The 26613-nt window shown below is 43.1% G+C and overlaps 1 protein-coding gene across 3 annotated transcripts in view; it reads right to left on the minus strand.

Moving 5' to 3' along the window:
- The window catches only part of METTL24 (methyltransferase like 24), a 125196-nt gene that overhangs the window by 71352 nt on the left and 27231 nt on the right, over positions 1-26613 (minus strand). For 2 of the 3 annotated variants that reach the window (XM_044924399.1, XM_025294717.2), the window contains exons 2-3: positions 15845-15943; positions 3058-3197 (exon numbers count right to left, since the gene is read on the minus strand). In XM_044924399.1, coding sequence (XP_044780334.1) covers positions 3058-3197; positions 15845-15943 — 239 coding nt within the window. Of the gene's footprint in view, positions 1-3057; positions 3198-15844; positions 15944-26613 lie in introns of those variants that run through there. The other variant, XM_025294720.2, reaches the window with a different exon arrangement.

Below are 26613 nucleotides of genomic sequence, written 5' to 3' on the forward strand. Positions count from 1 at the left end.
AAAAGAAAAGCAAAAAAGCAAAATGGCTGTCTGGGGAGGCCTTACAAATAGCTGTGAAAAGAAGAGAAGTGAAAAGCAAAGAAGAAAAGGAAAGATATAAGCATCTGAATGCAGACTTCCAAAGAATAGCAAAGAGGGATAAGAAAGCCTTCCTCAGCGATCAATGCAAAGAAATAGAGGAAAACAACAGAATGGGAAAGACTAGAGATCTCTTCAAGAAAATTAAAGATACCAAGGGGACATTTCATGCAAAGATGGGCTTGATAAAGGACAGAAATGATATGGACCTAACAGAAGCAGAAGATATTATGAAGAGGTGGCAGGAATACACAGGAGAACTGTACAAAAAAGATCTTCATGACCCAGATAATCACGATGGTGTGACCGCTCACCTAGAGCCAGACATCCTGGAATGTGAAGTCAAGTGGGCCTTAGAAAGCATCATTTCGAACAAAGCTAGTTGGAGGTGATGGCATTCCAGTTGAGCTATTTCAAATCCTGAAAGATGATGCTGTGAAAGTGCTGCACTCAATATGCCAGCAAATTTGGAAAACTCAGCAATGGCCACAGGACTGGAAAAGGTCAGTTTTCATTCCAATCCCAATAAAAGGCAATGTCAAAGACTGCTCACACTACCGCACAATTGCACTCATCTCACATGCTAGTAAAGTAATGCTCAAAATTCTCCAAGCCAGGCTTCAGCAGTACGTAAACCGTGAACTTCCAGATGTTCAAGCTGGTTTTAGAAAAGGCAGAGGAACCAGAAATCAAATTGCCAACATCCGCTGGATCATCAAAAAAGCAAGAGAGTTCCAGAAAATCATCTATTTCTGCTTTATTGGCTATGCCAAAGCCTTTGACTGTGTGGATCACAATAAACTCTGGAAAATTCTGAAAGAGATGGGAATACCAGACCACCTGATCTGCCTCCTGAGAAACCTATATGCAGGTCAGGAAGCAACAGTTAGAACTGGACATAGAACAACAGACTGCTTCCAAATAGGAAATGGAGTATGTCAAGGCTGTATATTCTCACCCTGCTTATTTAACTTATATGCAGAGTACATCATGAGAAACACTGGGCTGGAAAAAGCACAAGCTGGAATCAAGGTTGCCAGGAGAATATCAATAACCTCAGATATGCAGATGACACCACCCTTATGGCAGAAAGTGAAGAGGAACTCAAAAGCCTCTTGATGAAAGTGAAAGAGGAGAGTGAAAAAGTTGGCTTAAAGCTCAGCATTCAGACAACGAAGATCATGGCATCTGGTCCCATCACTTTATGGGAAATAGATGGGGAAACAGTGGAAACAGTGTCAGACTATATTTTTGGGGGCTCCAAAATCACTGCAGATGGTGATTGCAGCCATGAAATTAAAAGATGCTTACTCCTTGGAAGGAAAGTTATGACCAACCTAGATAGCATATTGAAAAGCAGAGACATTACTTTGCCAACAAAGGTCCGTCTAGTCAAGGCTATGGTTTTTCCTGTGGTCATGTATGGATGTGAGAGTTGGACTGTGAAGAAAGCTGAGCACCAAAGAATAATGCTTTTGAACTGTGGTGTTGGAGAAGACTCTTGCAAGTCCCTTGGATTGCAAGGAGATCCAACCAGTCCATCCTAAAGGAGACCAGTCCTGGGTGTTCATTGGAAGGACTGATGTTGAGGCTGAAACTCCAATACTTTGGCCACCTCATGCATAGGGCTGACTCATTGGAAAAGACCCTGATGCTGGGAAGGATTGGGGGCAGGAGGAGAAGGGGACGACAGAGGATGAGATGGCTGGATGGCATCGCCGACTCGATGCACATGAGTCTGGGTGAATTCCAGGAGCTGGTGATGGACAGGGAGGCCTGGTGTGCTGCAATTCATGGGGTCACAAAGAGATGGACATGACTGAGCGACTGAACTTAACTGAAGTGTATACCACGACTCACTGATATACACCATGGCTCTTCATTTAACCCATAAAAGAATGTTCCCATTATCCTGAGACTCTTATTTGAAACCTCTGTTTGTTTGTTTTTTAAATTCACATTGACTACAACTAAGAATTCTTGCTTGGTAAAGTTTGACAGCGATCGTGATCCTCTATGCAATTAGCACCTTTGGGTGAGCCTCTGTATCACCCAAACGTTGGCTCTGAACCCTCATCATCTAGGAATCTGGTTGGCAGTTATCACTCATGAGCCTGAATGTGAACTACAGAGGAGATGAAACCTGTTGGTGAGGAACAAACATGATGCTTGTGAGGGTCCCCAGTATTTTGTAAAGGGCTCCAGGGGTCTTGCCTGAGAAACTAACCACACAGCTTCTAGAGTCAAGACAACAGGGTATTCCAAACAAAAATAACCCTCTCTTGCCTTTTTTTTTTTTTGTGAGATATATATAATTTGTAAACTTTCAGGACTGTTTATATGAATACTGATGCACTGAGTAAAACAGTCTCATTATTTTATACATACCCTTTCACAACAAGCCCTCCAAATCTACTTGAACATTTAGGTCCTTTTCAGCCTGAACAACTGAATTTCAGTATCTTCCCCAGTTTTGACAAAACCTTGTTATTTTCACAGGCGCTCCCTCTTTTTATTTTTATTTTTTTTAGTCTAAAAGTATACACATACTTACCATTCACATAAAACAAAAAAATTCCAACAGAGGCCATTTGTCCTGGATCACTCATCATAACTGTGTATAAAATTTCTAATATACTCACCTTTATTTTTTTTCTAGGGGCATTCTTAATATTTTTCTGTTTCTAATAAGAATGCTCTAATCCTAGCTGAGAAATACTGGCTTCACCAAGGAGATCATCAATAGGCTGAAAATGGAAGTTGTCAATTTACTACCAACAGAATGGGAGAGACAGTGGCCCTGGCCATTGGTGCTCTGCAAGTGCTAAGGTTACATAACAGACAGAGGAGTCTGAAATGATGGCAGGAAAGAAGCAGAGCACCTGGTAAACCCTGCAACCATTCATAATTTGTCTTGCTGAAAAAACCTTGTCTGCCTACAGGAGCGTTTTTTGGTTTTTGGCTATAAAATGTACTTACCCTAACGAATAGAGGCGGCACTGCTTATTGCGGAGTTGATGAACTAAGCCAAACCTGTCATCAAGACAGACCGCCCAGGGATTTTTTGTAAGGCTGGAGTCAGTAGCCAGGCTGTCTGTGCTCATGTGATCACACTCAATCTGTAAGGATTGGAAATCAATGTGAATAATTTAAAGTACTGGATGATAGATGGCAGGTAGAGACTTACTGCTTTCCTGGTCACTGAAAACCATAACGGGAGAGTTATATCCTTCTCCACTGATAACCACGCCCCTCCCCAGGGAATCACAGGATTGCTTGGAGGAATTTCAAATACTAGATTATAGGTAACCTCATGGAGATTAGAGGCAGGTTTGAAGGGAAGTTAAGAACTGCTATTTAAAAAAAAAAAAAAAAAAAAACAACTACTATAGCCTTTTGCACAGAGTATACAGAGGACAACAAATCAGGAGCAAGGATGGCAGAGAGGAGAAGCCAGGAAAGGCTCTACAGAGGTGTGTTAGTCTTGGAGGAGGAACAGAAGTTGAATAAGAGGCTGAGACCAAGAAGCATTCCAGACGTGGAGAACAGTGTTCCCAAACCAAAGAGGTCTGTCACTCACAGCATTCCTATTAGAAGTTGTGAGATATGGCTGAGGGCATGGATCTTAGAAGGACACAAGATTATTTACTCCTTAGACAAGGTTAGGCCAACATGTTCCAAAAAGGTAGCATGTGTTAATCAAGGTAAACAACTGATCAGAGGTCAAGTGAGAACAATACAAGCCCTGACTAACAAGATAGTACTGTCTGTGATACACTTCCAATAAGCTTCCTCCTGTGGGGATGGGCTCCTGAGAAGGCAATGGCACCCCACTCCAGTACTCTTGCCTGGAAAATCCCATGGACGGAGAAACCTGGTAGGCTGCAGTCCATGAGGTCACTAAGAGTCGGACATGACTGAGCGACTTTACTTTGACTTTTCACTTTCATGCATTGGAGAAGGAAATGGCAACCCACTCCAGTATTCTTGCCTGGAGAATCCCAGGGACAGGGGAGCCTGGTGGGCTGCTGTCTATGGGGTCGCATAGAGTCAGACACGACTGAAGTGACTTAGCAGCAGCAGCAGCAGGGATGGGCAAGAGCCCCAGATGGGAAGGAGGCTCTTCTTGATCTAGCCAAAGCACCTCTCTTAACTCATCCATCAAAATTAGATAAGAAAACCAAAGGGAACATGTATCTAAGTCAAGCACAAGGAAGCCAGTTTCTAATTTCAAATGCACATTAAGTAAATATCCTTAGCAAGGAATTCTGCCTTGTGTTTGAGCCTGGCACAGTATGCACAGCTGAGGCTGTTGGAACCAAAGAAAACAAGTTCTGTGGCCAAGGTATTTATCTTACTGAACAACAGTGTTTCCCTCTAATGCCTCAAAAGTCTCATAGTCATCATGATGCCCCATGAATCATGCAGCAGTTCTTGCTGTCACATCGCAGACAACAGACCACTCCAGATGCAAAGGATGTTTTGAGTTTCGTTGCTTTAACTCATTGGAAAACATAATGGTAAACGATTTCTTTCTTAAGAAGGTATTCTAGGCTTGCTAAATTCTTTAATTTATTTTCCAAAATGTTAATCTGAAAACAGCATATTATGTGGAGCCAGTGTCTCCCTTACTTTTGCTGTAATCTAGGGTTGGCCTGGAGAAGGCAATGGCACCCCACTCCAGTACTCTTGCCTGGAAAATCCCATGGGTGGAGGAGCCTGGTAGGCTGCAGTCCATGGTGTCGCTAAGAGTGGGACATGACTGAGGGACTTCACTTTCACTTTTCACCTTCATGCATTGGAGAAGGAAATGGCAACCCACTCCAGTGTTCTTGCCTGGAGAGTCCCAGGGACAGGAGCCTGGTGGGCTGCCGTCTGGGGTCGCACAGAGTCGGACACGACTGAAGCGATGCAGCAGCAGCAGCAGGGCTGGCCTGGCAAAATCATCCTAGCACTATCAATGACTGAGAGAGAGCTTCTTGCTAGAATTTGGAGCTTTTATAGGAAAGTTTAAAAAGTGAAATCCTAATATTTATTTGTACTTTTCTTTTGATGAAACAAAAATTCAAATTTTAAGGCAATAAAAATTTCAACATAAAGTTTTACGATCCACCACTCGCCTTGTATGTGCAGACATCTTTGGTGAACTTTATGTACAATGCCAATATATCATTTTCCTTAAAGAAGCAACTGGTGCAGAATAGACTGGGTCAAGTAACCTGGGGAGATTCTGGGCCTCACTTAATGAAGTTCTTAGCTTAAATACGTATGTAGGACTTTATTGATGTTACTAGCTTTATTACTTGTATTCTATTTTACAAGATTATTATTTCTTGTACTAATAAATGTGTGACTGAGCCTCCAAAAAAAGTAATGATGATTAGGCAACTTAAAACTATTGACAAAATATATAGTCCTATAAGATCAAAGATTATAATAGTGTAACTCTAGACAAAACAAGAAGTAAGCATTTCCTAGACCATAATGGACTAGTAAGACACATGGTCTAGAAGTTGATGGCCAAGTCCAGTAATAGCACATTGAGTAGGCAAACAATGAAATCCTTGACTGACTTGGGACTAAGCATTCCTAGTACCTTGGGACAAGCTTGCTGTGAAATGCCTCCAAAACCTTGGTCAAAATTAAGACCAAAAGGGAAGGGACTGTAAAATAAAGAATGTTATTCATTACATAGTTCTACAAGAATCAAGTCATTTGCCACTGCAGTCACTGACCTACAAAACACCCTGAAAGGAATTCAGAGCAAAAATCAGAATGAGACATTCTGTGCTCTGGAAAAACTGGCAGAATAGGCCTTCAGATAGTTAGATATTTTCAGGGGAAAATGTTTGGATCCAGTTTCCTGCATCTTCCCATACTACAAAAAGCACTAGAACCATTAACTAAAATATATGTGTTTTTCACTATTAATAGCAACTTTCTACCAAGATGTGTGCTTGCAACAGGCACATGCCCTGTTGTCAAAATCATATATCTACCAACCTCCCCACTCAGAACAGTCCTCAGAAGCTGAGAGACCATCTCCAAGCTTATAATTCTCAGTTTGGCTTATAAAATTTTCAATTTCTTTCTCAGACTATTGACTAATTTTTGTCAACATCCTCAACCCAGTTTTTTTCTACTTCTCAATCTGCAATCACTGTTCAAAGGAAAAATAATAATAGAAAATGGAATTGAATCTTCTCCCAAGCAACTAGTAGAGAGCACATTTATTAACTGGATCTGTCAACATGTCAATTTGTAGAATTCATTTCCTACTATTCTCCCACAAATAAATGGAAAGTATGCCACTGCCTTCCACTTCTTGTCCCCACCCACCCATCCAAAGGAGAGGGTGCTAATCTAATAGTCAAAACTCGGTGTTCATCAAGCTTGTTCTTACTAGTAGGTATGTTGTGATGCCTTAAAACTTCTTTGGCACTCTGTTCCATGCCCAGCCTCCTGCAGTCAGTCAGTTAGACCCAGGGCAGTTTGGTGAGTCCCAAAGGCATGCCTGGATCTCCTAAGCCTGAACCATTTATTCTAAGGTAGCCTCCTGGGGTATCTTTATTAAAGTGGTATGATGATCCCATTTGCTATTGTTTCTTTTTATGTACCCTCCCTGCTGCTGCTGCTAAGTCACTTCAGTCGTGTCCGACTCTGTGTGACCCCATAGACGGCAGCCCACCAGGCTCCCCCGTCCCTGGGATTCTCCAGGCAAGAACACTGGAGTGCGTTGCCATTTCCTTCTCCAATGCATGAAAGTGAAAAAATAAAGTGAAGTCACTCAGTTGTGTGTGACTCCTAGTGACCCCATGGACTGCAGCCTACCAGGCTCCTCCACCCATGGGATTTTCCAGGCAAGAGTACTGGAGTGGGTTGCCATTGCCTTCTCCGACCCTCCCTGAGAACCTCCAAAAGACAGGGATGTCAACAGCTGCTTGTTCATCATATCCTCCCAATACCATTTAAACCTAACTCTAACCTCTCTTAATCTTCTAGATTAAGAAGAGATGGCAAGAATACACAGAAGAACTACACAAGAAAGGTCTTAATGACTCAGATAACCACAACGTTGCAGTCACTCACCTAGAGTCAGACATCCTGGAGTGTGAAGTCAAGTGGGCCTTAGGAAGCATTACTATGAACGAAGCTAGTGAAGGTGATGAAATTCCAGCTGAGCTATTTCAAATCTTAAAAGATAATGCTGTTAGAGTGCTGCACTCAATATGTCAGCAAATTTGGAAAACTCAGCAGTGGCCACAGGACTGGAAAAGGTCAGTTTTCATTTCAATCCCAAAGAAGGGCAATACCAAAGACTGTTCAAACTACCATACAATTGCGTTCATTTCACATGCTAGCAAGGTAATGCTCAAAATCCTTCAAGCAAAGCTTCAGCAGTATGTGAACCAAGAACTTCCTGAAACAAACTGGGTTTCAATGAGGCAGAGGAACCAGAAATCAAATTGCCAAAATTTGTTGGATCATGGAGAAAGCAAAGGAGTTTCAGAAAATCATCTACTTCTCTTTCATTGACTACACTAAAGCCTTAGACTGTGTGGATCACAACAAACTGTGGAAAAGTCTTAAAGAGATGGGAATACTAGACCATCTTACCTGTCTCCAGAGAAACCTGTGTGCAGGTCAAGAAGCAACAATCAGAACTGGACACAGAACAACTGACTGGTTCAAAACTGGGAAAGGAGTAAGACAAGTCTGTATATTATCACTCTGCTTATTTAACTTATATGCAAAGGACATCATACGAAATGCCAGCCTAGATGAATCATAAGCTGGAATCAAGAATGCCAAGACAAATATCAACAACCTCAGATATGCAGATGATACCACTCTAATGACAGAAAGTGAAGAGGAACTAAAGAGCCTCTTGATGAGGGTGAAAGAGTAGAGTGAAAAAGCTGGCTTGAAATTCAGCATTCAAAAAATAAGATCATGGCATCTGGTCCCATCACTTCATGGCAAAACAGAAGGGGAAAAAGTGAAAGGAGTGACAGATTTTACTTTCTTGGGCTCCAAAATCACTCCAGATGATAACTGCACCCATGAGATTAAAAGACACGGCTTCTTAGAAGGAGAGCTATTACAAATCGAGATAGTGTATTAAAACACAGAGATATCACTTTGCCAGCAAAGGTCCAGATAGTCAAAGCCGTCTTTTTTCCAGTAGTCAGGTGTGGATGTGAGAGTTGGATCATAAAGAAGGCTGAGTGCCGAAGAATTGATGCTTATGAATTGTGGTGCTGGGGAAGATTCTTGAGGATCCCTTGTACAGCAAGGAGAACAAACCAGTCAATGCTAAAAGAAATCAGTCCTGAATATTCATTGGAAGGACTAATGCTGAAGTTGAAGTTCCAATACCTTGGCCACCTGAGGTGAAGAGCCTACTCATTGGAAAAGACCCTGACACTGGGAAAGAGTGAAGGCAAAAGGAGAAGAGGGCAGCAGAGGATGACATGATTAGATAGCATCGCTGACTCAATGGACATGAATTTAAATAAACTCTGGGAGGCAGTGAAGGATAGAGGAGCCTGGTGGGCTGCAAGCCAAGAGGTCGAAAAGAGTTGGACACAACTTAGCAACTGAACAATATCTAGCCTTTCCCACCATATTTCTAAAGGTGTGGCCACCTACATCCTGATAGATGAGGGAGTACTTAAAAATTTTTGAGTCCCACTCCATATCTATAAAATCAGAATCCTTGAGTCTTATGCATGTGAACATGCACTCTAATAAACTCTCCCAGGTGATTCTTATGCAGGAGGTCCTGAGAGTTTCCTGGCAGCCTTTTGCAAAGCTCCACAGAAATGTTCCAGATTGGCCTCACCTGTGCCTTAGCAAATTAAGGGAAGAGGCTATGCTTGAGCTAGAGCTTTCAACCGAAAACAGCAGCATTTCCAACCTCACCCCTAACAAAGGGCCAGAGAGGTGACAGAACCATTATCCAGAGGCCCCCCAAGAGCCAGGTAAATATTAATGGTCAAGATTCAGGGCATTGAAGCTCAGCTGCTCCTCCTTTATGACCCTTAGGGAGTGGGATTTTATCCTATTAAAGTTAACACTTTCTTCTTCCACAGACTTCCTCTTGTTCAGATATCCCTGTTGGAAAAACATTCTTTTCCATTCAGTATCTGTTATTGTTCCCCTTTTCTCTCCTAGTGCAAACATACAACACAGAAGTTTTTCCATTTTCAGTTCATTTCAGTCACTTAGTCATGTCTGACTCTTCGTGACCCCATGGACCACAGCACGCCAGGCCTCCCTGACCATCACCAACTCCCAGAGTTTACTCAAACTCATTTCCATTGAGTTGCTGATGCCATCCAACCATCTCATCCTGTCGTCCCCTTCTCCTTCTGCCTTCAATCTTTCCCAGCATCAGGGTCTTTTCAAAGGAGTAAGTTCTTTCCATCAGGCGACCAAAGTATTGGAGTTTCAGCTTCAGCATCAGTCCTTCCAATGAATATTCAGGACTGATTCCTATAGGATGAACTGGTTTGATCTCCTTGCAGTCCAATGGACTCTCAAGAGTCTTCTCCAACGCCACAGTTCAAAAGCATCCATTCCTTGGCACTCAACTATCTTTATAGTCCAACTTTCACATCCATACATGACTACTGGAAAAAAAAAATAGCTTTGACTAGATGGACCTTTATCAGCAAAGTAATGTCTCTGCTTTTTAATATGCTCTCCAGGTTGGTCATTGCTTTTCTTCCAAGAAGCAAGCGTCTTTTAATTTCATGGCTGCAGTCACCATCTGCAGTGATTTTAGAGCCCCCCAAAATAAAGTCTGTCATTGTTTCCATTGATTCCCAATCTATTTGCCAAGAAGTGATGGGACTGGATGTAAGCCAGCTTCTTCACTCTCCTCTTTCACTTTCATCAAGAAGCTCTTTAGTTCTTCTTCGCTTTCGGCCATAAGGGTGGTGTCAATTGCATATCTGAGGTTATTAATATTTCTCCCAGCAATCTTGATTCCAGCTTGTGCTTCATCCAGCCAAGCATTTCACATGATGTACTCTGCATATAAGTTAAACAAGCAGGGTGACAATATACAGCCTTGATATACTCCTTTCCTAATTTGGAACCAGTCTGTTGTTCCATGTCTGGTTCTAACTGTTGCATCTTGACCTGCATACAGGTTTCTCAGGAGGCAGGTCAGGTGGTCTGGTATTCCCATCTCTTGAAGAATTTTCCAGTTTGTTGTGATCCACACAGTCAAAGGCTTTGGCATAGTCAATAAAGCAGAAATGGATGTTTTTCTGAAACTCTCTTGCTTTTTCGATGATGCAGCAGATGTTGGGAATTTGATCTCTGGTTCCTCTGCCTTTTCTAAATCCAGCCTGAATATCTGGAATTTCATGGTTCACATACTTTTGAAGCCTAGCTTAGAGAATTTTGAGCATTACTTTGCTATTGTGTGAGATGAGTATAATTGTGTGGCAGTTTGAACATTCTTTGTCATTGCCTTTCTTTGGTATTGGAATGAAAACTGACCTTTTCCAGTCCTGTGGCCACTGCTGAGTTTTCCAAATTTGCCAGCATATTGAGTGCAACACTTTTATAGCATCATCTTTCAGGATTTGAAATAGCTCAACTGGAATGCCATCACCTCCACTAGCTTTGTTCATAGTGATGCTTCCTAAGGCCTATTTGACTTTGCATTCCAGGATGTCTGACTCTAGATGAGTGATCACACCATTGTGGTTTTCTGGGTCATTAAGATATTTTTTGTATAGTTCTGTGTATTCTTGCCACCTCTTCTTAATATCTTCTGCTTCTGTTAGGTCCATACCGTTTCTGACCTTTATTGTGCCCATCTTTGCATGAAATGTCCCCTTGGTATCTCTTATTTTCTTGAAGAGATCTCTAGTCTTTCCTATTCTATTGATTTCCTCTATTTCTTTGCATTGATCACTGAGGACGGCTTTCTCATCTCTCCGTGCTATTCTTTGGAACTCTGCATTCAAATGGGTATATCTTTCCTTTTGTCCTTTGCCTTTAGCTTCTTTTCTCAGCTATTTGTAAGACTTCCTCAGACAACCATTTTGCCTTTTTGGATTTCTTTTTCTTGGGGATAGTCTTGATCACTGCCTCCTGTACAATGTTATGAACTTCCATCTGTAGTTCTTCAGGCACTCTATCAGATCTAATCACTTGAATCTATTTGTCACTTCCACTGTATAATCATAAGGGATTTGATTTAAGTCATACCAGAATGTTCTAGTGGTTTTCCCTACGGTCTTCAATTTAAGTCTGAATTTTGCAATAAGGAGTTCATGATCTGAGCCACAGTCAGCTCCCGGTCTTGTTTTTGCTGACTGTATAGAGCTTCTCCATCTTTGGCTGCAAAGAATATAATCAATCTGATTTTGGTAGGACCATATGGTGATGTCCATTTGTAGAGTCTTGTCTTGTGTTGTTGGAAGAGGGTGTTTGCTATGATCAGTGCGTTCTCTTGGCAAAACTCTGTTAGACTTTGCCCTGCTTCTTTTGGTACTCCAAAGCCAAATTTGCCTGTTACTCCATGTACCTCTTAGCTTCCTACTTTTACATTCCAGTCCCCTATGATGAAAAGGACATCTTTTGGGGGTGTTAGTTCTAGAAAGGTCTTGTAGGTCTTCGTAGAACCATTTAACTTCAGCTTCTTTGGCATTACTGGTTGGGGCTTAGACTTGGATTTCTGTGATATTGAATGATTTGCCTTGGAAATGAACAGAGATCATTCTGTCTTTTTTGAGATTGCACCCAAGTACTGTATTTCCGACACTTTTGTTGACTATGAGGGCTACTCCATTTCTTCTAAGGGATTCTTGCCCACAGTAGTAGAAATAATGGTCATCTGAATTAAATTTGCACATTCCAGTCCATTTTAGTTCACTGATTCCTAAAATGTTGATGTTCACTCTTGCCATCTCCTGTTTGGCCACTTCCAATTTACTCTGATTCATGGACCTAACATTCCAGGTTCCGATGCACTATTGCTCTTTACAGCATCGGACTTTACTTCCATCACCAGTCACATCCACACTGGGCGTTGTTTTTGCTTTCTTTGTTTTTTTCCATTTTAACCATTTATTAATCATCTCATTTATAGACATTAGCTTTTGAAAACAACTAGGAGTACTCAGTAAAATTCAGCTCCTGAAAACTAATTAAATATTGATTTTTCAAACTTTCTTGTTGAGATTTATGTCCAGGGCTTCAGTGAAGTCACTTGCAAGCAAAACCAATGAGAGCAGTAACTCCTAGCTAAGCTCTAATTTAGGTAAATATGGGTTTTTTTTTCTCCCTCCAATTCCCTTTGTAATTTGCCAAATAAAGAGAATTAAACCTGGACAAAGGAAAACAGATTGCAAGAAAAAAAAGTGTTTCCTGAAATGCCTTTTAGTTAATTTAACTTGAAGAGATCTAATTTATTTTCCTTTCATTTTGTATCCCAAAAGCCTGAATAGCATTTCTGCCAACTCATAACCAGAATCTGGCAAAGGGAGCCCTTAAATTTTGGGTACATTGGCAAGAATCACTTCAATAATCAAATTGTATGTTAATGTAATACATTATTTTGAAAGGTAAAATATCAAGGAAAGAGTTGTATTTTTGTTGCTCTTATCCAAATTTGTGTGAGTGTGAATGTGTGTGTATGTGTGTGTAGCAGTAAATATAACAGAAACTATTGTTTTATTAATAAATGTGCAAAATCTGAATCTCCAGAGCCGTAGGTTCTTATGTCATTCTTAGAAACAGTTAGATGGGTAGATGATTAGATAGATAGATAGATAGGCTGACTTTAAAATATACTTAAAAAAAAAAAAACAGCAACTGTTGCTTATATTAATTTTGTACTGCAAGCCATGCTTCCTGAAGGCATATGGTTTGGGGGTTGCCATAAAAAGCTGAATCTGGAGCTTTCCTTTAGAACAGAGCACTGGGTTTACGATTTAACCATTTCTTATGAGCAGCAGATCATCTATGCCAGAACTCAGAGATGCAATCACAGCCTTTCACACTAGAAAACAATACCTACTAAAACTGAATCTGATATTCTGCCCACTCTAACCAAATACCATATCCTTTGGTGTTTCATTAAAAAATGCAGGTCCCCAACCACACCTTCAAGGTCACCGCAATGCACAAGTCCATGGGCACCTTCCCCACCACAGTCTAATGTCACATTGTCCCATGCCCTGTGCTCCTGTTCCCAAGCTCCCTTGGCCTGGGGAAGCTTACCCACCTATCTGTCCACTCTGTTAAAGAACAACAGTTCTCTCGCTCCCTAGCTGTTTGCCAGTGTGTGGGGGTATTTAATTCAAGTTTGACATCCCAGCCAGTGCCTAACACCGTATCTTCCTCAGAACAAATACTCAACAAATGTCTGCTGAATTGATGAATAAATCAATGATGAACATATCAAATGCTAAGTTTTGCTGTACAATCCTGAATATGGATTTGAGGGAAATATATATATATATATTAAGCCAGGTGGAGGTGGAATTTGCTCAAGTAACTACAGAGGTTTTTTTGGCTTATTGTTGGGGTTTTTTGTTTGTTTGTTTGTTTGTTTTGCTTGCCCATTATGACTCACTACTGCTAACTGTGAAAATTTTAGGTAATAGGGACTCTAATATTCTGCCAGTTTTGTAGGCTTTCATTGTCGAGATGAGTTCTAAAAGAGGCACAAGGTTCCAACACAGCTGAAAATCTCTGCACTACAGAGGAAAGGGGAGGGAGCACTGGTTAGTAGGATTCTGATTAAACCAGTTAGTGTCATGTCTGATAAGCTCCCACCTCCTGGGCTAGTGACTCAGAAGCACACAAAAGCACAGGACTTTAGCTGGTAAAATGATCTCTGATTACAAAATCATTGTGAGGTCTGGAACTTTATCTAGTGCCTTCTAGAGGATGCAAAGCCTTCTAGTGAGCTTCAACAACGAAATCTCTATTATTATACTCCTCAAGGTGAATAATAATTATATGTCCATTTATCTACCTTTCCAACTAGTTTGTTAGCCACTTGAAGGCAGAGACTATTCCCAAGGCCTACATTTCTGGCACAGAGCAGGTGTTCAGTAATACTTGGTTAATAATAATTCTACACCAGTCTTATGGTAAAAGCTCACGGAGCTGGGAGGGACCTTAGAAATAATTTGATACAATCTCTTCCTTTCCAAGATCAGAACAGTCAGACCAGACAAGCAAAATAAATTGCCCAGGGTCACAACATCAGACCACATCACAGGATGCTTTTTTAAAAGAATTTTTCTCTCTCAGTCCATAACTCATGGGAAAACTTGAAGACGGACTTGAAATGATGCTTTCATGCCTCAAGAGCTTCTTCTAAGTTAATTTGCCTTTTATAAGTTACAGAACATTAACCTGAAATACATATAAAATGGAATTTCGAGGCTTTCACATGGTCAATTTTTGTGTGTGTCAGGGGGGTGGGGCAGGGGGTTAAGCCCACCATTCTCAAATTCAACTCATACTTTTAACACCTTTCTCTGGGGCTTTTAAGGGCTTCTTAAAGTCACAGTTAAGAGGTCTAGTTTCTTATTCTTTATGTAAAACCAAACTATAAAATTAAAACTTCAGTATTTTAATTAAGTCAGTGTAAGTCCACCAAATTAATTTGCAGCAGCAAAATAAGATGAAATTATGTAAAGCACAGGGACCAATTTATCATCCCATTACTCATGATGAATTCAACAAGCTTTTACTTCCATGTCTAGGTGACAAGTATTGAAATCTCTGGTTGTCTGACTGCATCATATGAAAAATGAAGTTTTTTTAAACCCCTAAATTAGCCTTCTAAAATTCCAGAAATACACGTTCCTCCATGGATGAAAAATGGGCTTGGCCGCCAGTGAGGCTGGGCAGAGAGAGTGGGATGTCAAGAGCCAGTGGGCTGAGGGAGATCAAAAGGCCCGGGGACTCCTCAGTACCACACAGCTCCGCAGTGTGGCTTCCAGGGCTGCAGCTTCACAGGCGGTCTGAGTTTTTAATTTACTAGCACTCTCAGTCCAGGGAGAAGTTTCCCTCAGGCCTTGATTTCCTTTTCCATCTCTCTTTCCTCAGGATCAGGCTACTGGAGAATGGACCCTCCTGATTTAATGTGTCAAGAGCCATAGACTTTCCTTAATGAAGGGTCTCTGCCTGCTCGGGGCACCAGGCAGGAGCTGCCACATGTGTTAAGTCACTAATGAAGGCGGTGCTCAGTGATGATTTAAAGGGCCCTAGGAACAGAGAGCCTTCGGATTCATTAGCTTCTCTTCTGACTGCCTGCGAAGTCTCCTTGGCTCTCTGGCCTAATGCGTCTCTGTCTGCCAACCTTCTGTGGCAGAAAAGTGAAAAGGCAGATTTCTCCAAACTGGGACTTGAATCTCCAGATGATGGTTTTGGTTTGTGACACGCTGGACTGCCTACTCAAGGGCAAGAATCTGTCACTTCAAATGGTTTCCCAAAGCAATTTTCTAAAGTGGATCTTTAAAACACATTGCAATGAATCATTAAAACATCTCAGGGTGATGATACTCCTGGGAGGGATAAGATGCCAAAGCAGATGGAAGGCACCTATTATCTGCCTCTAGGTGAGCAGATACATTTAAGCAGTAAGGCCTCAGAAACTGTCCCTATCAAGCATCTATCAGGAGGCACTGAGAAACTTCCCAGATTCTTATTGACAAATCCTTTAAAAGGGGCAGCTGGCATCTTTTACAGTTTCCAAACCCACTTGTGCTTGAAACACAACCTGAATGGTGCTGATGTATCTCAGGAACCTCAAGGCTTCTTCATCCAGGGAGCGAGCAGGGCCTGCCCAAGGCTGGAGGTCTATTTGCCACCTGGGACCCTGCAAGGAGAAAACATAGGTTAGTGTGAAAAGGATCAGGAGGTTAGGGTGGGGGGTGGGAAGGGTGCAGAGTATTAGGAAGGTAAGACTGCCACCTGCAAAACAAACACTGCCGCTCTTGAGCAGCAAGGAGGTGGTTTGGGGCTGCCATCCTGAAGGTCGGAGAAAGCAACGGCACCCCACTCCAGTACTCTTGCCTGGAAAATCCCATGGACAGAGGAGCCTGGTAGGCTGCAGTCCATGGGGTCGCTAGGAGTTGGACACGACTGAGCAACTTCACTTTCACTTTTCACTTTCATGCACTGGAGAAGGAAATGGCAACGCACTCCAGTGTTCTTGCCTGGAGAATCTCAGGGACTCGGGAGCCTGGTGGGCTGCCGTCTATGGGGTCACACAGAGTCAGACACGACTGAAGCGACTTAGCAGCAGCAGCAGCATGAAGGCCACATCAGTCACAGGAGACAAATGAGGCCTGAGAAAGCCCAGCTACCAGCTTAAGCAGGAGACTGCAAAAGCCAGATGGGATGTCTGTCTCAAGCTTCTGATCAAAGGCAAACTCCACTTGACCCCATCAGGCTCTCTCAATTGCAGTTCTGTATTACCCAGAGCTTCTCCCCATTGTGGAAAAAACCTCCACGGTCTATGGGTTACAGCTTCAGAAATAGGTGCCTCCTAAGGGCCTGTTCTGTTGTCATGACACCATAATGCCTGAATCCTCAGGGTGCTTGGGTACCCCCTTCTCCTAGCAGAGGGAAATGCAGGGGAGGACAAGGGGTGCCACTGGGTATTCCAGACCTCAGTGCCCCTGTCGTCTGCACCATGCACCTGCCAACAGACCTTGGAGCTTGCACTACCAGGGCTGGCAATGGTGGCCTTCTAGCACTGCCAGACAACCTCCAACTTTCAGCAGAAGATGCAAGGAGCTCCCGGGAGCGGAGTGATCAGAACACTAAGCCTCCTTTTGTGGCAAGGGTAGAGTAGATTAAGGGTTGGAGGAAAGTAGTGGTGATCTAGAAGAATCAAAACTGGGGATACCTCCAGTCAAAAGGAAGTTCTAGTCATGAAATCCTTTCTAGAGCTCAAGTTCCCCACCATAGTGGTCAACACCCGGAAACCTCCAGGAGACTCACTGTGATCCCAAGGGCAGAGTACGGCACAGGGTGTAGGATAGGGAAGGGCAGGGGCCTGGGCAGGAGAAGCCCCAGCAGACGGCAGGGTGAACATCTCATGTGAGGAAAGACTCTGGGAGTCTTGGCACAGAGCTTCCTGCAAAGTGGTTAGGATGGGCTCCCAAACCCCACTTTATGGTGAGGAAGCGGGCAGGGGAGGATTCTGGGATCACTCATGTACACAGCCCTCCCCTGCCCCCTTCCTCACCATAAAGTGGGGTTTAGGAGCCCATCCTAACCACTTTGCAGGAAGGGTTCTGGGGCCAAAACAAGGATCATGCACACACATTGTTCTCCAGTCAGACATTGCAATGGTCTGGATGTGTGTCCCCACCCCCAAAATTCCTGTGTTGAAATCCTAATGCCCAATGTGATGATATTAGGAGGTGGGACTTTGGGAGGTGCTTACATCATGAGGGTGGGGCCTCCATGAATAGGATTAGTGCCCTACCACCATGTGAGGACACAGCAAGAAGGCAGCCATCTGCAGCCTGAAAGAGGACCTTCACCAGGATCCAGCCATGCTGGCACACTAATCTTGAACACCCAGCCTCCAGAACTGTGAGCAATAAATTTCTGTTGCTTATAAGCTGCCCCGTCTGTAGTATTTTGTGATGGCAGCCAGAGGAGACTAAGACAGGTTTTATGGCAAGAACTGTCTGTCACCCAAAAAGAAACATCTAAACAGACTAGTACTGGGGCACTTTCTGTTCAGTTCAGTTCAGTTCAGCCACTCAGTCACGTCCGACTCTGCGACCCCATGGACAGCAGCACACCAGGCTTCCCTGTCCATCACCAACTCCCAGAGCTTGCTCAAACAGACTCATGCCCATGTATCAGTGATGTCATCCAACCATCTCATCCTCTGCCGTCCCCTTCTGCTCCTACCTTCAATCTTTCCCAGAATCAGGGTCTTTTCCAGTAAGTCAGTTCTTCCCATCAGGTGGCCAAAGTACTGGAGTTTCAGCTTCAGCATCAGTCTTTCCAATGAATATTCAGGACTGATCTCCTTTAGGATTGACTGGTTGGATCCCCCTTCAGTCCAATAGACTCTCAAGAGTCTTCTCCAACACCACAGTTCAAAAGCATCTGTTCTTCAGCGCTCAGCTTTCTTTATAGTCCAACTCTCACATCCATACATGACTACTGGAAAAACCAAAGCCTTGACTACATGGACCTTTGTTGGTAGAGAAATGTCTCTGATTTTAAATACGCTGTCTAGGTTGGTCATAGCTTTTCTTCCAAGGAGCAATCATCTTTTAATTTCATGGCTGCAGTCACCATCTGCAGTGATTTTGGAGCCCAGAAAAATAAAGTCTGTCACTGTTTCCATTGTTTCCCCATCTACTTTCCATGAAGTGATGGGACCAGATGCCATTAGTTTTCTGAATGTTGAGTTTTAAGCCAACTTTTTCACTCTCCTCTTTCACTTTCATCAAGATGCTCTTTAGCTCTTCTTTGCTTTCTGCCATAAGCTGGGTGGTATCATCTGTGTATCTGAGGTTATTGATATTTCTCCCAGCAATCTTGATTCCAGCTTGTGCTTCATCCAGCCCAGCATTTCACATGATGTGCTCTGCGTATAAGTTAAACAAGCAGGGTGACAATATACAGCCTTGACATACTCCTTTCCCGATTTGGAACCAGACCATTGTTCCATGTCCAGTTCTAACTATTGCTTCTTGACCTGCATACAGATTTCTCAGGAGGCAGGTCAGGTGGTCTGGTATTCCCATCACTTGAAGAATTTTTCCACAGTTTGTTGTGATCCACACAGTGAAAGGCTTTGGCATAGTCCATAAATCAGAAGTGGATGTTTTTCTGGAATTTTCTTGCTTTTTCAAAGATCCAGTGGATGTTGGCAATTTGATCTCTGGTTCCTCTGTCTTTTCTAAATCCAGCTTGAACCTCTGGAAGTACACAGTTCATGTACTGTTGAAGCCTGGCTTGGACAATTTTGAGCACTACTTTGCTAGTGTGTGAGATGAGTGCAATTGTGCGGTAGTTTGTACATTATTTGGCATTGCCTTGGAAACGGGGCACTTTAGTACATATATATTTTTTGCCCCTAAATGGGGTGGCCTAGGTGACTTGGGGTTAAACAGATAGCAAGAAGAATGAAGGCCAAGCTGATTAGTCAGTGTCAAGCCAAATGTGTGGGTTTGGGGAAGCACAGTGCACTCTGGCATGTGGGTCTGAGATAAATGCAGACACTATGTAAGTGATAAAGCATTATTCCAGGTTAGGCATTATAAGACTCATATCACTGTACCAAGTCCTGAGAGTCCACAGTCTCAGCAGCCAGACAAATAGTGGCGGAGCACCCTGCAGTCCTTTGGACTGAAAGAACCCTCACTGATCACCCACAGGCTGCCTCTTCCTCAGGAATCCTCAGCGCAGGGCCAGTTTCTTAGGCACGCAAGTTGTACATTCTTAGATGTGCTTGTATTTGCCTCAGTGCTGACACTGTCTTGAAAGTCTTAATTTTTAAACGAGAGGCTCAACATTTTTATTCTGTGCTAAGCCCTGCAAATTATATAGTCAGTCTGCCCTGAGGGGCACCTTTTCTTAGGAAATAGGCTTTTCATATAGCTGTTCTTGTTTATGAAGGCTGAGGAGGCAGAGACTCCAGCCAGAGAGAGTCAGAACATTAAGCAATAAATCTTCCCAGTTAATGACTCCCACCCCGCTATTTCTTTTCTTCTCTAAGTTAGTTGTTGATTACCATTTGGTCAAACAATATTTATTGAGCATCAGCCACTCTGTGCCAGGTACTAGTTGGCACCCATATGAATAAAACCCAGAACTTCCTGAGAGGCACTCACAGTCTGGTGGGGGAGACAGATATATACAAAATGAGCTTGATAGAGAAATGCTGAAACATTAAGGAAAGCCATTCTTTCCAGGAAATTATTAATTATGAACTCATAACTTACAGACACATTTAAGCACAAATGCCTCTCAGCTTTGCTTGGTTACACTCCTTTTGCATCTAACGACGAAGAGTGACTTTCCAGGTTGCTGCTGCTGTCAGCACAGCAACACAAAGCTGCCTGCAAGTCTGTCCAGGCCTGGGGTTTCAAACTCCCCATGTCAGTCTCATGGGATCCTGACAAGTACCCCAGTGCCTGACCCAGGAGCCTTCTGATGAAAACACTAAAGTGTTCACGTTATGGTTTTCCTCTAAATCAGGGATCTGTAAATTTTTTCTATAAGAGGTCAAACAGCAAATATTTCAGTCTTTGCAGGCCATACAGTTTCTGCTGCAATTCCTCACCGCCTGTTGTAGCTCAAAAGCAGCCAAAGACAGTAAGTAAACAAATGGTCAGGACTGTGCTCCAATAAAACTCCATTTACAAAAACAGCTGGCAGGCTGGATTTGGCCTGCAAGGCTGGAGCTTGCTGACCCCTGCTCTGTCTGACTCTGATTTGGTTGTAGACCATCCTAGAAGAGAGTGTTTACTTGAAATAATGCAAGAGACACAGATTATGATATCTAGGTTACAAAGAACTTTGTTATCTTGGGTGAGCTGGGAAATGTCGGTCAGGTCCCAGCAGGATACGATGGGAAGAATTTAGTAGAGAGACTATTTACAAAGGTGCAGGCAGAGTTTCAGTTCAGTTTAGTCCCTCAGTCATGTCCAACTCTTTGCGACCCCATGGACTGCAGCACGCCAGGCCTCCCTGTCCATCACCAACTCCCAGAGTATACTCAAACTCATCTCCATTGAGTCAGTGATGTGATCCAACCATCTCATCCTCTGCTGTCCCCTTCTGCTCCTACCTTCAATCTTTCCCAGCATCAGGGTCTTTTCCAATGAGTCAGCTCTTTGCATGAGGTGGCCAAAGTACTGGAGTTTCAGCTTCAACATCAGTCCTTCCAATGAATATTCAGGACTGATCTCCTTTAGGATGGACTGGTTGGATCTCCTTGCAGTCCAAAGGACTCTCAAGAGTCTTCTCCAACACCACAGTTCAAAAGCATCAATTCTTTGGTGCTCAGCTTTCTTCACAGTCCAACTCTCACATCCATACATGACCACTGGAAAAACCATAGCCTTGACTAAACGGACCTTTGTTGGCAAAGTAATGTCTCTGATTTTTAATATGCTGTCTAGGTTGGTCATAACTTTTCTTTCAAGGAGTAAGCGTCTCTTTATTTCATGGCTGCAGTCATGATCTGCAGTGATTTTGGAGCCCCCAGAAATAAAGTCTGGCACTATTTCCATTGTTTCTCCATCTATTTGCCATGAAGTGATGGGACCGGATGCCATGATCTTAGTTTTCTGAATGTTGAGCTTTAAGCCAACTTTTTCACTCTCCACTTTCACTTTTATCAAGAAGCTCTTTAGTTCTTCTTCACTTTCTGCCATAAGGGTGGTGTCATCTGCATCTGAGGTTATTGATATTTCTCCTGGCAATCTTGATTCCAGCTTGTGCTTCGTCCAGCCCAGCATTTCTCATGAAGGAAGAGTTTAGGAAACCAGGAAGGAGTAGTGCAATACCTGTGGCTGGTAGCACCAGGGAGCCCTTCCAAATCCTGAGCGGGAAGGAGCCAGAGAGGGGGGAAATTTGTGGAACCCAAAGAGAGAAACGGCATGGAGAAGGTGTTTGATAGAAATACAGCCAACCCTATCACGTACAGTCCTATGAAAGTACATACTCACCCTAACTGTCAAATGGAAGGAGAAGCTAAAGAAGCGGGAGGCTGTGGTTGGTCCACAGGTCAGCCTGCTGGGGCATGGAGTAGGGGATCAAGATGGAGAGTGGGCCTGGAAAGGCAAGCGGAAGGTCTCCCGCACAGCATCCTTTGGAAAGAGGCATTGAGACTTGACCAGGGAATCATTCACTCATTCAGTGGTCATTTGTGCCTTGTGCCAGGATCTGGGTTACAATTTAATATAGGACACAGCTGTGTAAACCAATAAATGCAATAAAGTTCCGCAAGAGCTCTGACTGAAACCTCTATAGGCACAACGGTGTTACAAGAGAGGTGAAGGATCCAAGTGCCAATCCAAAATAAATGCCGGAAAATACAAATATAGATCATGGGAAGCAGTCTCCAATGTGAGAAGCCCCAAATTCTCATTAAAGAGACACTTTAAACATAGCAGAAGCACTTAACCGGGGCTAGCACACAAAGGTGACATTCTGGATCAATAATAGTGAATCTATGGGGGGGGCGGTGACTCAATATGATAAAACTATACAATTATCTTAAGAATCCACAAGCTATATCCATCTTGCTATCTGATATTTCTCAGTTCCACTGAGTGTTGACCATGACAAAGCTAAACGCGACAGCTGGAATGGTGAATAAGTTGAAGGGTCTCAGGTGGGGATATAATAGAAATATACAGCAGAGAGATGCCCTCAAAAGTGCTCTGGCTTAACGCTTTGGTTGAGCTGTTTAAAGAACATTTCACATAAAGTAATGTTCTCATTGGAATCAGCCTGACAGCAATTTGTGATTATTTCCCCAAGGAAACCACTAGCTTTTATCATCTCTTTCAATTATCATTTGTCTTAATTCTCTAGTGCACACATCAATATTTGTCCGTCAGAAATCCCACAAACAAAGAAAACAACAACAACAAAAAAGAAGTCCCACAAACAGAATTCTTGGAGCACCTTAAAACAAGGCAAAAAAAAAAAAAAGTCTTTTTCTTTTAAAAAGAAACAATTCCCCCAAACAACTCCCTAAATGCCAAAGTACACTGTTATCCATGTGCTCCAAATATCAAGTGACCAGACAAGGCTACCCCCATCCCACCCCCAGGGGGTAGGAAGGCAGATTCCTGGTCCCCTCTGTTGCCTCCACTTCCTCTTCAGATCAGTAAAGGAGCAGCTTAAGCAGAAGGTGGTGGAGGTATTGTCACTGGGGATTGGGGCAGATCCATCTGTCCCCAACAGGCTTGAGCTGAAGTGTCAAATAGAGCCTACACAATGTGTTGCCACAGAGAAGTGCTCAGGCTCCTGAGCCCTTGCAGGGGTGGAGCCAGGGGGTTGCTCAATTCCTTTGCAATCCGTGGTCCTGCCCCATACATAAACCACGAGGCCGCTTATACAAAGGAGCACCTCCTTCAACAGAGATAGGCATCCCAGGAAAGGCAGGGACCCAGATTTCAGAGGAAAGGAAGCAGCCCCCACCCACTTTTGTCTGTGAAGCATTTATCTGGCTCTTCCTCCAGGAAACATGTATTGCAAAGTGAACTGGCTTCCTCTAACGAGGGGAAATGGTTTGATTATATAGAAAAAATTTCCAAAAAATTAACATTAGGCAAAGGATTCTATACACAGCTAACTCATGTTGTTTGGGGGCTATTTTGCAGACATCTGAGAGTCTCTTCCCAAAGGGTAAAAAGCAATCGCTGAGTCAGCCCAAGTCGGTGCACAGAGATAATGGATCTGGCTCTAAAAACTGTAACAAGCACAACCGTGAGGCTTTCACATATTTTTATAATTTATGACTTCAGCATCAAATTTGTTTCTGGAAAAAGGAAAATGATTCTTTCAAGCCAAAGAAACTGAATTCCAAGGTTTCACTATTAAAAGATAATGCAAAAAATAAAGCAATCTTTTAAAATACTCTTTTGCCTACCAGCCTACACATATGCACATAATAGAAATATATTCATTCAAGACCATAAGCCCCAAGTAAAACTGGGTGCATTAAAATATATGTATACATATAAAAGCAAACCCACCCATGACCTGAAAAGAGAATCATGGATTCTGTCTTGTGCAAAAGCTTTCTTTGCCTTGAAATTTGGCATAACAGCTTCCTTCTTCACAAGCCATTTCTCCCACGTCCATGAATGACCTCACGTGGCCACAGAAATTGTCAGACTGGCAACCATGCCACCACCAGTTGTACCAGCAAGTTTTAGACAAGCATACATATATATTTTTTACTTTCTTTTGAAATAAAAACCAAAGAGTCTAATGGTCCATTCCTCTGTGTCTCAATGCTACAGCTCTTTGGGGATGAAATTGTATGCGAAGTGATTTAAATGATCAGTTTCTTTATTGTGACTGATAATTGGTAGAGTGTCTGGGGTATTTTTGCCAGTTTCGGTACTCTCAAATTCACATTCCCCACAGCTAGTAAGCTCTTGAAAGGTTTTAGAAACAGCAATTTTCTGTTGTGGGAGATAGCTAACAATTGCTTTTCTGCATTATGGTTGTGCCTGTGGAAAAGAACAAGGTTGTGAGTCCTTGACTCAAACTAAACAATACGCTGAGAGTGTGCAATGAGTTAATGTTGGAAAGCCTAAGCTTTCTGGAAAAAAAACAAACTCAAAACAAGCAAAATCTATTTATTTAGCAATTTTGTGCTAATTAAGAGCATCTGTTAGCCGGCAGGAAACAAAGATTGAAGGAAATTGTTCCTTTTTAGAAGGAGAAGGGGAGTTGGGGGAATTGTTGGGGGAGGGGGAGGCACAGAATGGGACCTGGACAGATCAGCCATCCAGACACAACTGGGAGCATGTAAGCACCAGCCGCTGCCTTTCTGGGATGCCCTGAGATAATCATAGTTTTTAGGACTTCACTCAAGTGTGATTCTCAAAGTCTCTGGGGTGGCAGCTCGCATGTCCCTCCCCTCAGCTTCATGTAACTGATCTTTCTCTCAGAATGGGCCCTGCTTTAGAAAGAGTAAGGGTCAGTTACACACGTTTAAAATTCAGGTTCCCCATGCAAAAATTTTGTTACAAAAAAAATCTCAGTTTCAGTTCTGGATAACATGGGTAAGCACACCCCCACCCTGTGTCTGGCAGTGAATACAGCAATAAAACCTGGACAGAACGCACCAAACCAGCTATTTGAGAGATCTGAAAAGTAAATACTGGCAGCCGGGCTGGGAAAGAAGACCAGAATTCAAAGTACCAGGAAGCAGCAGTAAGGGCACCACTGGTTTTCTTCTGGCATCCCCCTCGTGCCTCCACTCAAGGTGGTCTCACACTGCAGGTAGACATCTGCACAGACCAAGAGCTCCAGAGAAGCCCTCTAGCTCAGGCTCAAGGGGGGAAGGGTCTCCTAATGCTCAGAGAAAGTAGGAGGATTCCCTATTTACCCCTCTTCTTGTATTTCCTTTCCTCCATTCTAGCATCCCAACTCCCAGGCAATCCCACTGTAGAGGAAGCCACAGCAGGAGTCTGCAAGCACCTAAAACTCTTAGGAAAGGGAAATTTCTTCTCCGATCTGAAGCTGTGGCCCCAAGAGGGCAGGGGAAAAACCTCATTGAGTATTTTCTCTCTTCTCAAACAGCTTGACTTTGGGCTTGCACATAGTCACAGGAAGGGTGTTGTAACTAAAGTCTAACCTTTCTAGCCAGAGGTTCAGAAACACAGGGAACTAGATAATGCAGTCAGCCCTCAATATCAATATCAGCCCTGATAGCTCAGTTGGTAAAGAATCCACCTGCGATGCAAGAGACCCCGGTTCGATTCCTGGATTGGGAAGATCTGCTGGAGAAGATGGAGAAGGCAATGGCAACCCACTCCAGTACTCTTGCCTGGAGAATACCATGGATGGAGGAGCTTGGTAGGCTATAGTCCATGGGGTCGCTGAGTCAGACACGACTGAGCGACTTTACTTTCACTTTTCACTTCATGCATTGGAGAAGGAAATGGCAACCCACTCCAGTGTTCTCGCCTGGAGAATCCCAGGGATGGAGGAGCCTGGTAGGCTGCTGTCTATGGGGTCGCACAGAGTCGAACACAACCAGCATGACGCAGCAGCAGCAGCAGCAGCTGGAGAAGATAAACTACCCACTCCAGTATTCTTGGGCTTCCCTTGTGGCTCAGCTGGTAAAGAACTTGTTTGCAATGTGGGAGACCTGGGTTCAATCCTTGGTCTTGAAGGTTGGGAAGATCCTCTGCAGAAGGGAAAGGCTACCCACTCTAGTATTCTGGCCTGGAGAATTCCATGGACTGTACAGTCCATGGGGTCACAAAGAGTTCAACACGACTGAGCTACTTTCACTTTCACTTCAATATCTGTGGATGCAGAATCCTGGGGATACCGGGGGCCAATGGTAGTACATCACTGTATGAGAAGTGAGCATCCACAGATTTTGATTTATCTGCAGGCGTGCTAGAACCAATCTCCTCCCCCATCCCCAGACACCTAGATATGTGCATGCGCATGTGCATCTGTTAGCATATCAAAGACTTGGAGAACCAGGCTAATAGACAGACCTCCACCAGGTCCAAGTCTGGCCACTGGGTGTAATGCATGTAGGACAGATCCAAAGAACACTGCAAAATTTTAAAAATAGAACTGACAACTGATGGTGAAATCTTAATTCATAAAAGGCTGGCTGGACCTTGAGACCTGAACCCAACCAGCTCAACTTCCTGGAAAAACAAATATTGATATATGGACATTATCTATACTATTTAAACATAACTCAGAGACCCAGGAGGAGAAGGGAACAACAGAAGACAAGATGGTTGGATGGCATCATCAACTCAATGGACATGAGTTTGAGCAAACTCT

Source organism: Bubalus bubalis, chromosome 10, assembly GCF_019923935.1.
Source record: "Bubalus bubalis isolate 160015118507 breed Murrah chromosome 10, NDDB_SH_1, whole genome shotgun sequence".
Classification (NCBI taxonomy): domain Eukaryota; kingdom Metazoa; phylum Chordata; class Mammalia; order Artiodactyla; family Bovidae; genus Bubalus; species Bubalus bubalis.